Source organism: Leuciscus leuciscus (assembly GCF_965113295.1).
Source record: "Leuciscus leuciscus genome assembly, chromosome: 25".
In the NCBI taxonomy this organism is placed as follows: domain Eukaryota; kingdom Metazoa; phylum Chordata; class Actinopteri; order Cypriniformes; family Leuciscidae; genus Leuciscus; species Leuciscus leuciscus.
The window spans coordinates 6,252,833-6,265,608 of record NC_138724.1 but is presented as its reverse complement, the minus strand read 5'-3'; the positions used below and the strand labels follow the sequence as shown (position 1 = coordinate 6,265,608).

The window sequence follows — 12,776 nt, the reverse complement described above, 5'->3', positions numbered from 1 at the left end:
AAAAACTTTCATCTTAGTAAGGAGGCGGGGTTGACCCCGTTGCTATGTATGACACAATCTTTTGAAGACTGTGATTGGTTGGTTGTCCAAGAAGAAAAAAAAAAAAGTGATTTTAAGTATAGGGTCTATTCTAAGCCTTCACTTTGAAATTACATGCGTAATTTTTTCCTATTTGACCGTTCACACACACACACACACACACACACACACACACACACACACACACACACACACACACACACACACACACACACACACACACACATTATATATGTGTATATAAATCCTTTTTTTTATTTACCATGCAGTTAATTTCCTATAAGGTATTTGATTGGAAAGAGTGGAACAATTTTTATCATTCTAAGCCAATTACACTGATTGCTGGAATGTCTATTTAAGTGGTGGTTTTAATGTTGGTTTAAATGTTGGTTTTAATGTATCAAACATGGAATTTTCCCAGTTGCCAAATATCGTAATGTAGTGATTACTTTCATTTCTGGCGCTATGGCATTTCTGTGCTGTGTCGGAGATGTTAGTGCGTCTCTAATAAGATCAGTCACAAACATGATCCCTGCACGTTCTAATCTATAGCGTCTTATTAACTCACTGTTATTCATTGTCTGCAACACATTTCTTCTCCCTCTTCGTCTTTCTGTCATTTTCTCCTCTGCTAAAGAAACTCTTAAGCCTCTTAAAAGTCCTCGTCCGTGCTCCTAACAATTTTGACCTTAAGATCTCTTTTAAGGGTTAAGATGCTTTCTGAATTACTTTTTTCTTTACTAGGATTTTTTCTTTAATTTTAAGAGTAAACGCCCACATTTCTAAGAATTTTCTTAGAATTTTGTCACTAGGAGCTACTCTTTGCATTAAGATTCTTTATGAATACGGGCCCTGGGGTCTTGGACTCCTCTGATGAACACTCAATTTAAAAAAAAGAAAAAAGAAAAAAGGAGGGAAGGATGAGGGTTTAAGGACCGTTTAGAATAAAAATAACTTACTTTAGCTTTAAACGTTTTTTTTTTAGGGAACCAAAGTCAAACTGCTGGACTTTCAAGAGTCAAATAAGGAGATGTTTCAGGGATTAATTCATTCTCTGTACAAGCCCAGATATCAGCAACTCTTCTAATGTCTCTAATGATGGAAACTTAGATTGGACCTCTTCTGCACAGCGTGATAATACTACACAAACACCCCTCCAATCCCAGCTGGATAAAAAAAACCCATTCCAGCTCAGCAGCAGCCATTAAAAAGAGGTTTGACCTCCTAGCTACAAAGGCAAACTCATTCTACTGTGATCTGCTGGCAGTAAAAACTATTAGGCCTTGTAATAAAGCACTATAAACGCTTCTTATTGGTTATGCACTATTAATTTGCTATAATTGCTTTTGGTGATAGGCTAGGTTTGATTACGGAGGGAGTAGTCCTATAGCGAAGGGAGGATTTTAATGAAGAAACCATCTGGAGTTCAACAGCAGAGAGACATGCATGCACGTACACATATACACACACACACACACACACACACTTATATATGCAACATATACCAACACAATCCTGAGGTAGAAAACATGGAGACGAGAGACATGCTGATATTTATCATGAGACGGAGACACAGACAGATTACAGTGACAGACTCCAGTACTGAAGGGGGCGATAGAGTTAACAAAAAATTGCGGAGATTGCTATAAACATACTGACAGTTTAAATTTGTCATCTATAATAGCTCTGTCCAGTGAAGTTTAGATTGTGCTAACATTAAAAAAAAAAATTGGCTTTAGTTTAAGTAGCGCAGCAAAACCACGATTTGTTATTATTAGTCAAATTCTTATTCTTGAGAGCATTTTACTGGACAAAAAAATTGCATATTCCCCTTAGTGCAAGATGATGTCATCAATATTTTCAGCCCTTTTTCGTTGAAGAGAAAAATCAATTGATTAAATGTGTATGTATATATATATATATATACATACATACTTACTATAATATATAGTATGAGTTGAATATAGTAAGTTGTATTTAGTTGTAGTTTCCAAAACTGAACACTTTAAAATTTAGATTTTTGTTTTAATGGGGTCTTGATTATGTCATAAAGAGGATCTATTCTGCTTTTCTCCATGCTCATCTTTCTTTAGTGTATAATGTTTCTGTTTGAGCATGAAAAAGCTCTGGAAAGCTCCAGTTATTCTCTATATCAGTGTCAGTGTTTCTGAACTCCCTGAAACGCCTCCATTGTAGTCTTGAGTTTCTTCCGGGAACGAACACGTCACAATATTACTCATTTAAATAATTCATACGCAGAATAAAGGGGCGGGGCCTGGTTGATTTAGTCAGTAGTGTGTTAAAGTGGCGGTTATGGAAAGGGGCGGGACATTTCCCAAACACACTCGAAGTGCTCGACCAATCACAACACACTGCTCCAACCGACCAATCAGAGCACAGTGTGCTTTTCAGAAGGAGGGGCTTCATAGAGACAGGAAGTAAACAGAGCGTTACTGACAGACTGGGAAGAGAGGAGCTGCAACAATGGAGAATATGAGGAAAATAATCAACATTCAAGCAGGAAAACATGTTCTAGTAGAGCCTGAAACAACATCAAGACTTTGTGAAAGTGCATTACAGGTCCTCTTTAGGCTTTGAAAGACGCCGGTGCTTCTTACGCTGGGTTCCTCTGCTCCTGGACTTGTGTTTGCTCTGAGGTTTGTCTCTGCTTTGCCGCAGGTCTGCAGAAGATGGAGAGGGAGAGGAACACGTCCGTCCGAAAGGAGCAAAGTCACACGTCACAGAGACCGGAACATGTTGATAATCGAAAACCCTGAAAATGAAAACCAGATCAGTCAAACTGAAAGAAAGAGTACGATTTTCTTCCACGATGCTCTAAGTTGTGCTTCACAAGGCCTGGTTATTATCGGCAGGCTCTGGCCTACTTCCAGGTCTGCGACTGAGGAACATCACAGCTGATTCTGCATGATACACACATTAGCAGTACGCCACTTTACTGATCACTCTGTCTCCCGCTTCACACGCTCCGTCACATCCTCGGCATGCTGCGAACGTCTCCGGAAAAAACTTGGCAACAAAGAGCTTTCTCAAAAATCGCAAGGCTTTTATTTAAAGATTAGCGGTTTCTGTGAAACCGGAGCGTTTTCCCATTATGCCCTGGGGCCTAGCGGTTTGTGACCGGAGAGAGATATCAGCAGATGAGAGGAATCTGCTGCTCGTGTCAAGAGCGTGATGGAGCATGCAATTAAAAAAAAAAAAAACGGGGTAGGATAGGGCCAAAGAAACGAGACCTGACAGAAATAGAGACATAAGCAGCGCCGGGTGGAATCTGCACCTAAATAAAACACAGCAGATTTCATCTTACACCATATTAAACCAGCATAATTAAGAATATATTTGACTTGGTACTAGATGCACCGATGTATCGGCCGATTTTTGATCAATTTACAACCATTGGCATATTGGCTATTGCATGAAGTAGGCTAAATAACAAATTGAAGGTTTATTAATTAACTGATTGAAAGCACTGAGCTGTATAATGTCTGTTGCATAATCCAAGATTATACTCTAATATTCCTGCTGCGCTCCTGTCTGCGTTTCAATGTTAATCAAACAACAAAAGACAAAAAAATCACTCACTGCTCTTGACTAAATAACCTTTGGAACTTTCATAAGGATGAATATGTATAGGGCCCTATGATTTTCGCAATGTGGAATTTGTCAAAGTTTTGATTAATAAATAAAAAGTAGGTCAGTAAACTTAAATAAAATCGTGATATATACTAGTGTCTGTGAAAAAACAATTTAAATATGAATCCTGCATGTTCTGCATATTACTGTGTTAATGAATGGTGCAGACGTGTGCTTTCATGTACCTCACACACACACACACACACACACACACACACACACACACACACACACACACACACACACACACACATTGAAGCACGCATGATGCTCGCGGTGTTTTTCACTATATGAGGGCATGAATGCATGAACTTCATCTCCAGAGTCACTTCATCAGTATTTTACTATTTCATTTTACAAAACTATCGTCATATCAAACACAGAAACTCGATGGTCTTCACGGCAGCCCGTCAAAATAAAAGATCAGTGTAAGTAATAGTAAGTAATTGTGACAGTATCGTTATCGGCCCCAAAAAATCCTATTGGTGCACCCCTACTTGGTACATTTAAGCCGATAAGAACTAGTCTTTGGTACTAAGATACACAAAATAATTGAGAAACAAGAGGGAATGGAATTGGGACATAAAACAGGCTGGATTCAAACCTCAGATTCCCACATGAGCATCACGGCTTGAACTAACCGCTAGGCCATGGCTCCATAACTGCTAATGCTCTTTTCTCCCTCTCTCTCGGAGAAGGAAATGGGATCACACGCCACACGGAGAGGTCTCTTCAAACTAATGAGATTTTGTTGTAAAGTGACAGGCTGATCTCTCAGACAAGCTTCATTATCCAGAGTTCAGTCTCTGTCTGACGGCTCACAGGGAGAGAGCGAGCGGCAGACGCGTCTCGGTCAAACGCTTCACTGTATGCCGTTTTTTATCAACGCTCATTCATGTACATTTGGACAGATATCTGCTTTCATTTTATTGCAAAGCAGTTCAATAAATTGTAGAACAGCAGGAGCCATAAAGACATGGCGATGATATCTCTCTTTATGAGCTAAAAAAAAAAAAAAATCGAATTGGCATGAAACATTCTGATCTATTTCAGAAATTGTTTGCTGCATCATTAGCGCATCTGTTTGTTGTTGACTAAATTTGCTGTGTAAATCATTGCAGGACAGAAGGTGTTAAATGGGACAAGCTCATTGAACGGATATTGGGACGTGGTGTAAATGCAAAACTGCTCACTTGTCCTTCATGTGTTGGACATGATTGATTCTCTCCCTGAGGTAATTCAGATCGATTAATTCAGATTGAGTGTGCACACAGGGGGAAAGTGGTTTCGCTGAAATGAATGGGGATCACAGAAGCGGGATGGAGGTTAATGGAGTGGAAGGAAATCTTTTGCTATTTCAGCAGTTAAAAATCAAAACATGGCCAATTCAGATGAACAGGAAAATAATGGCAAGAACTCAAATACACTGCTGCATCCACAGAACTGAAATCTGTAAACGCTGCTGCCTGTGGATGCATGAGCAAGCCTTACAATATGACCTGAGAGATCATAAATAATCATTTGTATTAGTATCACAATATGGAGAGTTGACTCACACATTCCTGCTGAGCTTTGCTAATGTGCCAAATATACTGTACATGGATTAAAAACAGTTTGTTTTGAAGCAGATAAGGTAGCAAATAGTTCTGCAGTTCGGAAACACTTAACAATAATGTTTTATATGTTAACATTATTTAATGCAGTACCTTATTCAGAATTTAGATTAATAAATTGTTAATAAACTATTTAATAACAATTGCTGGTAATTTCTAGTTGATGATACCTAAGGCATTAACTGCTGATATTACTGTAACAAATTGAACCTGTAAAGTGTTATTAGCCATTATTTACATCAACCTTCCGCTTTACAGTAAATTGACTCTAAAACTGTAAAATGTGACGGATTGATGGGTTGGTTAGTTGGTGGCTGGCTGGTTGAATGAACAGCCAGTAGGTTAAATGGTGACTTACTGACTACTAGATAGATTGGTTAATTGGCTGGCTGGTTGGTTCATTGATAGAACATAGAACTTTATGTTGATTGGTAGACTGACAAATTGATTGGTTGGATAATTGACTGGCTAGCTGGTTGGTTGGTTGGTTAGTTGATAGGAAAGTTTTTGAAGAGTGTGCATGTGCGAACTTGCTCTAGTATGTAATAATGAGCCTAGATTGAATCAGGAAATAAAGCAAAATAACTGAGAAAAATGAGGGCGGCACGGTGGCTCAGTGGGTAGCACTGTCGCCTCACAGCAAGAAGGTCTGCAGTTCGAGCCCTGGCTGAGCCAGGAGGCCCTTCTGTGTGGAGTGAGTTTGCATGTTGTCAGCGTGGGTTTCTCCCACAGTCTAAAGACATGCAGGCAGTAGCGGTTTTAGGCACGGGCGAACCGGGCAATTGCCCGGGGCGGCATTTTTTGGGGGGCGGCACCGCCGGCACGAGCAGAAAGAAAAATACAAATCTGCGTTTTGTATTATCTATCATTTTACTGTGTGGGGAATTGGCAAATTTGCGCCCCCTGCAGCTGCAGGTGCCCCTGCTTGCTGAGAAGATGCCGTGCACAGAAGCTGTTTGTTTGAGAAGGGGAAAGGGGAGGGGGCGGCGGGGCGCGGAGGCGCGGGCGCGGATGACAGTTCACCTCTGGGTCTCTCCCAAATGGAACGGACAAGGGGGGGATCCATATAGTTATCGAAGTTATCAGTCACTCCTCGACTTTCTTCCAGATAACGCACATTTCATTCATAATATTATAAATACGGGCCTCTATATTTCCTGCACATTTTTGTTTTTCTGAATGGTCTGAATGGCTAATAAAAATAGGTAATACAAAACGATTACTTGGTCACCACCACCAAGGTGAATTGGTTTAGTCTTGACTTCTGGTCGTGACTCGTGAGCGTGAGTGACAGTTATGGGGGGATCAGGGGATCTGTTGATTGTCGATGTCGAGGGCCAAATAAGAGATGGACAAGAAAGGTCAAAGCCATCAGGTGCCCAATTTAGAAACGAGCGAAAGATAAAGGTATGCAATGCAACTATGTTTACTCTATGATTACGGTATCCATGTCATGAATGAAGGGGCAATATTAATTGGTGGGTATAACTCTTATTTGTTAGCCTTTTTTCTATGATTCTTGCTATGCTTAACAATAATTCGTTTTTAACTCAAACACGAGATCTAATTTCACCATAATATTGTTCTTTGCAACAAAACTGTTGCAAGTTCAGTTATTACACTGCAAAAATGCTTTTCTTACTTAGTATTTTTGTCTTGTTTCCAGTCCAAATATCAAACATTTCTTAAATAAAGATGCATAACGTTATTTTACTAAAGTAGTAAAATTACATAAGATATTAAGTCTTGTTTTCTGGGGAAATAAATAAAAATTTAGTTTTTGCTTATAGGTGCCATGTGTAAAAATTGAGGTAAAAATATCCAAAAAATGAGCTACACGCATCAAAAGAATGAGAAGAAATAAGGGCGATGATGTCATTAAAAAAAAGTCAATTTATAGTGCTGCAGAGATATCAACCTTAATTACTGTTAGCATTACTAGCCACGGCCCGACAGGTGTCGTAATACCAGTTTCGGCCATGGGAGGCGGTATGCGGGCAACATAACCACCAGCCAACCTGCAATACACGAATAACTCGCACGGCTTGTGGGCGTACTTGAACCTGATGTCAATCGTGTGGAAAGTACAGCCCACTACTTCATTTCAATTCAGGGAAGAGAGCGGAAGGATCTCGCCCAGGGTGTAATTCAATGTAGAACCGCCACTGCATGCAGGAAAGGTTCATTGGATATGCCTAGTGTGAGCGTGATTGTGAACGTGTCCCAGCATAGTGCTGAGTTGTGACAGGAAGGGCATCGGACATAAAACCTGTGCTAAATCCTGTGTGTGAAGCGTTGCAAATGAGCGGGAATAATGCTAAGACAGAGAGAAAAATGAGAAAAATGAGAAATAGTCCTCAGATGATATGTCCGTAATTTATAGCAAAACATCTAGCATTAATTTGATCTCCAACAGATTTATTAAAAGTAGTTATTACTCCACCACATGCGTGACATCATTAACTAACGTGGTTGAAGGACCAATTTGCGACAATATGGTTTTGGGAAACAGTCGTGACTAGCTAGTTGATTTCTTCAACGATGCATCGTACTATGATAGTTAAGCAGTGAGTTACGTCATTGTACTGGAAACTCACCCCAGGTTAGTTGGCTTGTTGTCTCGCTGATTGGTAGACTGACTTACTGACTAATAGATTGATTGGAAAATTGGCTGGCTGGTTGTTTGGTTCATTGATAGAACAATCTGGGGTGCGTTTCCCAAAAGCATCGTTCGCCAATGGTTGCAAGTTCCGTTGGTAACAGCATAGTCGTTGCATTCAACGAGTCGGTGTTTCCCGAAACCATCGTTCTAACGAACATTCGCAAACAGCATCGCAGAGTTGTGTGTTTGGGACGACAGATCTCGACCTGTGGATAGAAGCAGAGTTTCTTGTCTGCATGACATGTGGACTCAATAACCCCCTTAGCTTGAGCAAAATAAGCAAGCTGACATTCAGTGCAATCTATATAATTTATTTAGAATACATACAAATGTAATTTACGTCTTTTAGTTTGTCAAAAGATTTTAAGCACCGTTTTTGAAGAGTGCGCATGTGTGAACGTGCTCTACTATGTAAAATCGAGCCTATGATTGAATCTGGAAATAGAGCAAATTAACTTAGAAAAATGAGAAATATTCCTCAGATGCCATGTCTGTAATTTGCTACAATATGGTTTTGGGAAACAGTCGTGACTAGCTAGTTGATTTCTTCAACGATGCAACGTACTATGATAGTTAAGCAGCGAGTTACTGCGTTATACGGGAAACACACCCCTGTGTGTTGATTGGTAGACTAATTGATTGTTTGGCTGACTGGTTGGTTGATAGAACAGTTGGTAGGTTGCTGAGTACACTGACGGACTGTTTTATTGATGAGTTTGTTGGTTAATTTGGTAGGTTGTTGGGTTGACGTTTTCAACTAAAAACGTAAAACTTTTTATGTGTTTTGGCCATTCGTTTACATGACAAAAGCGTTTTGGGTGCCTGAAAACGCAAACTTTTGAAAACGGGTTTCAGAGTGCAAGTTTTTGAAAACAGTCTCTGTGTAAACAACAAAAACGTGAATCTCTGAAGATGATGACGTTGTAACAGTCTTGGTCTGTCACCTTAGTTTCCCTTTGGTATGTAAAGCTTTACCTGACACTAGGGGGAGGTAGTGTGCTTATTGCTCTAGGATATCAGTAAGGTAATGATAGAAGGAGTGAGATTTGTTTGGGGCTAACAGCATGGTGGATGGTGTCTGCGTGCCACTCTTAGAGTCCATACTGGGAATCTATGGGATTTTCTGCTCAGCCAATAAGGACTCTTTAGTCCTTCCTGATAATATCCAGGAGGATTTACCTCTACCCTCCTTGTTATCCTCTGGGTCGATGTACAAGGAGAAAGGTCTGGTTACGCACATGATTTATGATGGATTATATGTAACTTCGTTACAAGACTTTCGTGCACTTGAGTACAGCAGAAATTACTGCTTCTGTAAATAGTGTTGTTGATGTGTGACTTTTTCCTTCTATTTTGAAATGCTTCGACTCTGGTTTTTATGTGTGTGATTTCCTTTCATGTATTGCTGGTTGTATGTATTATTTACCTATTCTTTTGCGAATTATACTCACTTTTGCATCTATTTCTTGTCTTACTGAGTATTTAGACTAGCACAGACCGTAGCCAGTGGTTCCCTCCCTTAATATAAATCTTGTGGCAATTAGTCTGGGTTTGAATACTAGACGAAGTGTTACAACGTCGTGCACATGCGTATTACCTGTTCAATCTATAGTGTTTCATCGCCATCTACTGGCCTGGCAGCAGAATACAGCGTTTTTATGCATTTTCACAGATCCGTGTGACTGGGGATCGTTTTGACAATGGTGTCGTCTACGTGGAAAACTCAAACTCAAACTTCTCCGTTTTAAGAATAGCGTTGTCGTGTAAACATACCCTTAATGATTGATTGATTGATTGATTGATTGATTGATTGATTGGTTGATTGGTTGGTTGGTTGGTTGGTTGGTTGGTTGACCAGCTAACTGAATGATTGATCGGTAGTTGGTTGTCTGGTTGGTAAAGTAGATTGGTTGGTTGGTAAGTTGATGGGTGGATTACACCTTTACATGTGTTTATCACCACAATAAGCATATTCATATATGAACAATATACAGCATCCCTGTTCGGTTTCTCCAGCATAAAATTGCTTATAAATTTCATTAATCTCCATCACTCATACGTACATATACCATAAACTGAGAAATGACCATATCATTTATTTACACTTGTGCAGGTTGAAATATGTAAACCGAATGCAATACATTCATTGTGTTGTTGAGAGATCACAGGTGGGTTTTTGCTTTGCTCTGAGGTTTAAAGTGTTGTTCAAATAGTATATTAGTCCTATTCCACTGTTTTATGGGCCTTACAGTTTTCCCTGGATCCAACACAGTCCAGATAGATTCTCTGATCCACAGATAGAGAGCTGAAAATGACTTTTCCTCGGAGGACTAGGGTGATTGAGGGAGATATACATTAGACTGCAGTGGGATCAGAGCGGGTCAGATTGCTGCTCTAAGCTCGAGGATAAAAGAGTCTTACGATACCGACATCCAGCTCTTAAAATAACCTGCTCTCGGCTGCAGATCTGAGCCACAAACACTGTGTCTGAACCTGCAAAAGCCAACATCACTATTACTGTCACTCATATTTCGTCATTTAAACTAAACTGCATACCTACACGTTAAATTTCATTGCACAACATCCGTGGTTTTATTCCAGTTAGCTCCCATTTATTAAAGCTTTGAGTTCTCCTTAGTTCTTAGTTCTCGATCTCCTGTGTTTCCTTGTGGATTTAAATAGACTATTTTGTTGCAATTTTTCCGTTGTGCGCTTTTTTCAGGCACAAACACTGTTACACATATCAGCCACTCACAACACAGCGGAAACTGCATGGCAACATGAAAATAAATAAATAAATAAAAAACACTTAACTAAAAAAAACGTAAAAATCTAGTTAATATCTAGAAATTATGATAATCATAAACTTTATTTCATTAAACAAAACAAACAAAAAAAAATTCTTGTATAATTTAGCTTTTTATGGAGGCATTGCTGTACAGTATGGAAGCTTTTTCTGCAATATTATAAAAATATAAAAAAGTTATTGTGACTTTTTATCTCCTATTTCTTTTCAGAACTTTTTCCTTTCCTTTTTTGTGTGCATGTGGTCAGGTCAGGTTTCTAAAAATTCAGGATAAAATGTAAAAATTAATAATATAATCAAAGACAGATTTGTATTTATGCAAATATTTTTATTTGTATTTATTTTTTTTTTTACATTTTATTATAAACTTTCTGTTCCCTGGTCTTCATGTTTGATTTATTGGTATGTTTCTCTCTTGTTTTTGAGTACAAAGGGTGCCAATATTTGTGGAGCCCACAAATATTGTATGATATGAACTCATATGAACTGCAGTTTTCTCTATTGCTGCATCCATATTCATTCAGCTGCGATACAACATGCAAATATTTTATGACGCTTTTCAAATGTTCACTCACTGACAAATGTGAATCATATTTTTGAAAGAGTGCATCTTCTGTGAGCAGCAAAAATGTGCATCCTCGACATGATGACAGAAAAAGATGAGCGCCAAGAAATACCTTTTTATTGTTTATTCAAAGTAATCCCTTGTGAAACACTTTATTGCTCTCTTATACGCTTCTAAAGGGAAGAAAATGGGGTTGTTAGCCAGAGGCAACATTTTGCACAGTTGAGGGTTAAATTTAGACGTTTGTTATGGCAGACACACACACATCTCCAATCTAAAAAGAGCGGCCACCGGAGAGACGGCTCTGTGCCACACTAATGCATGCTGCCAAACGCGTGTGAGAGGTTTTCTCTATACAACGGGATGCATGGCCCTACGGGAGGGCGTTTAAAATGCAGATCGAATCCAGGGGTAGTGTTGAATCTCAGCACACACTAATGCAGTAACAACAACCCACCACCGAATCTGGCCGCAGGCAATAACCAATGAGACGTCAGATCTTCTGATGAGATTGAAATAGAGAAGAAAGTTCCTGATGTGTGAAAACACTTAACAAGATGCAAATAAGCCCAGCAGTGTGAGTCACACAGAGCCCAGAGCCAAGAGAGAAGATGCCAGTCAAAGCCGCCCCGTAACATTATGCAGATGAGCGGAGTAAATTCCTGTCGTGTGTGTTTAAGTGCTGCTAGGATGCTTAGGGAGGTAAATGAGATTAAATGGACTGTGAAACTGCATTATAGACCTTGTACTTTTTAAAGTGCATTATGGGTAGATAAAGGACATTCAATTTAGTCTGCAGGGCTTATCATAGATGTTCATCAGAAGCCGCGTTTCCACCGAAATTAGCCGGAACAATTTGTCCCAAGAACTTTTTTCCCACAGACCTGTTGCTGTCTGCATTTCCACCGAGGTCTAATGTACCGTGAAGATTAGGCAAATTAGTCCGGTGACGTAGGACTGCGCACTACTTTACAGTTCCCGCTGGATTTCATCCTCTGAATTTAAGCTTAATAAAGCCTGAACCTCGTCATCAGTCCATCGGTCGTATTTTTTAAACTCCATTGTTGATTCCAAAAGCAAGTCCCTAGTTCCTGGGGGAAGTTCCTGCAGTGGAAACGCGGTTAGAGATGCTACTTGCGTAGTGTGCCAGCATATCCGTGGCAAGGGTCCCCTCGGTCAGGGAATAGTTGCAGTGGGAGTGGGAGGACTTCTGGGAGGCAAACAGGTTTACCAGTGCATCCCCGAATCGACTCCAGATCAGCTGGACCACCTGGCGTTGGAGTCTCTATTCTCCTGGGTGCGTGAGCTGTCGTGAGAGCGCATCGGCCGCACAATTTAGCTCACCTGGGATGTGAACAGTGCGCAACAGCTTGAGCCGCTGCTGACTCCAGAGGAGAAGATGGTGGGCGAGTTGTGACATGCGACATGCGACCGTGCGGA

The 12,776-nt window shown here is 40.0% G+C and overlaps 1 protein-coding gene across 1 annotated transcript in view; it reads right to left on the bottom strand.

Moving 5' to 3' along the window:
* Positions 1 to 12,776, bottom strand: part of LOC309490537 (uncharacterized protein) — a 36,654-nt gene that overhangs the window by 14,954 nt on the left and 8,924 nt on the right. The window contains exon 3 of the mRNA XM_082159758.1: positions 2,658 to 2,812. Coding sequence (XP_082015884.1) covers positions 2,658 to 2,812 — 155 coding nt within the window. The remainder of the gene's footprint in view (positions 1 to 2,657; positions 2,813 to 12,776) is intronic.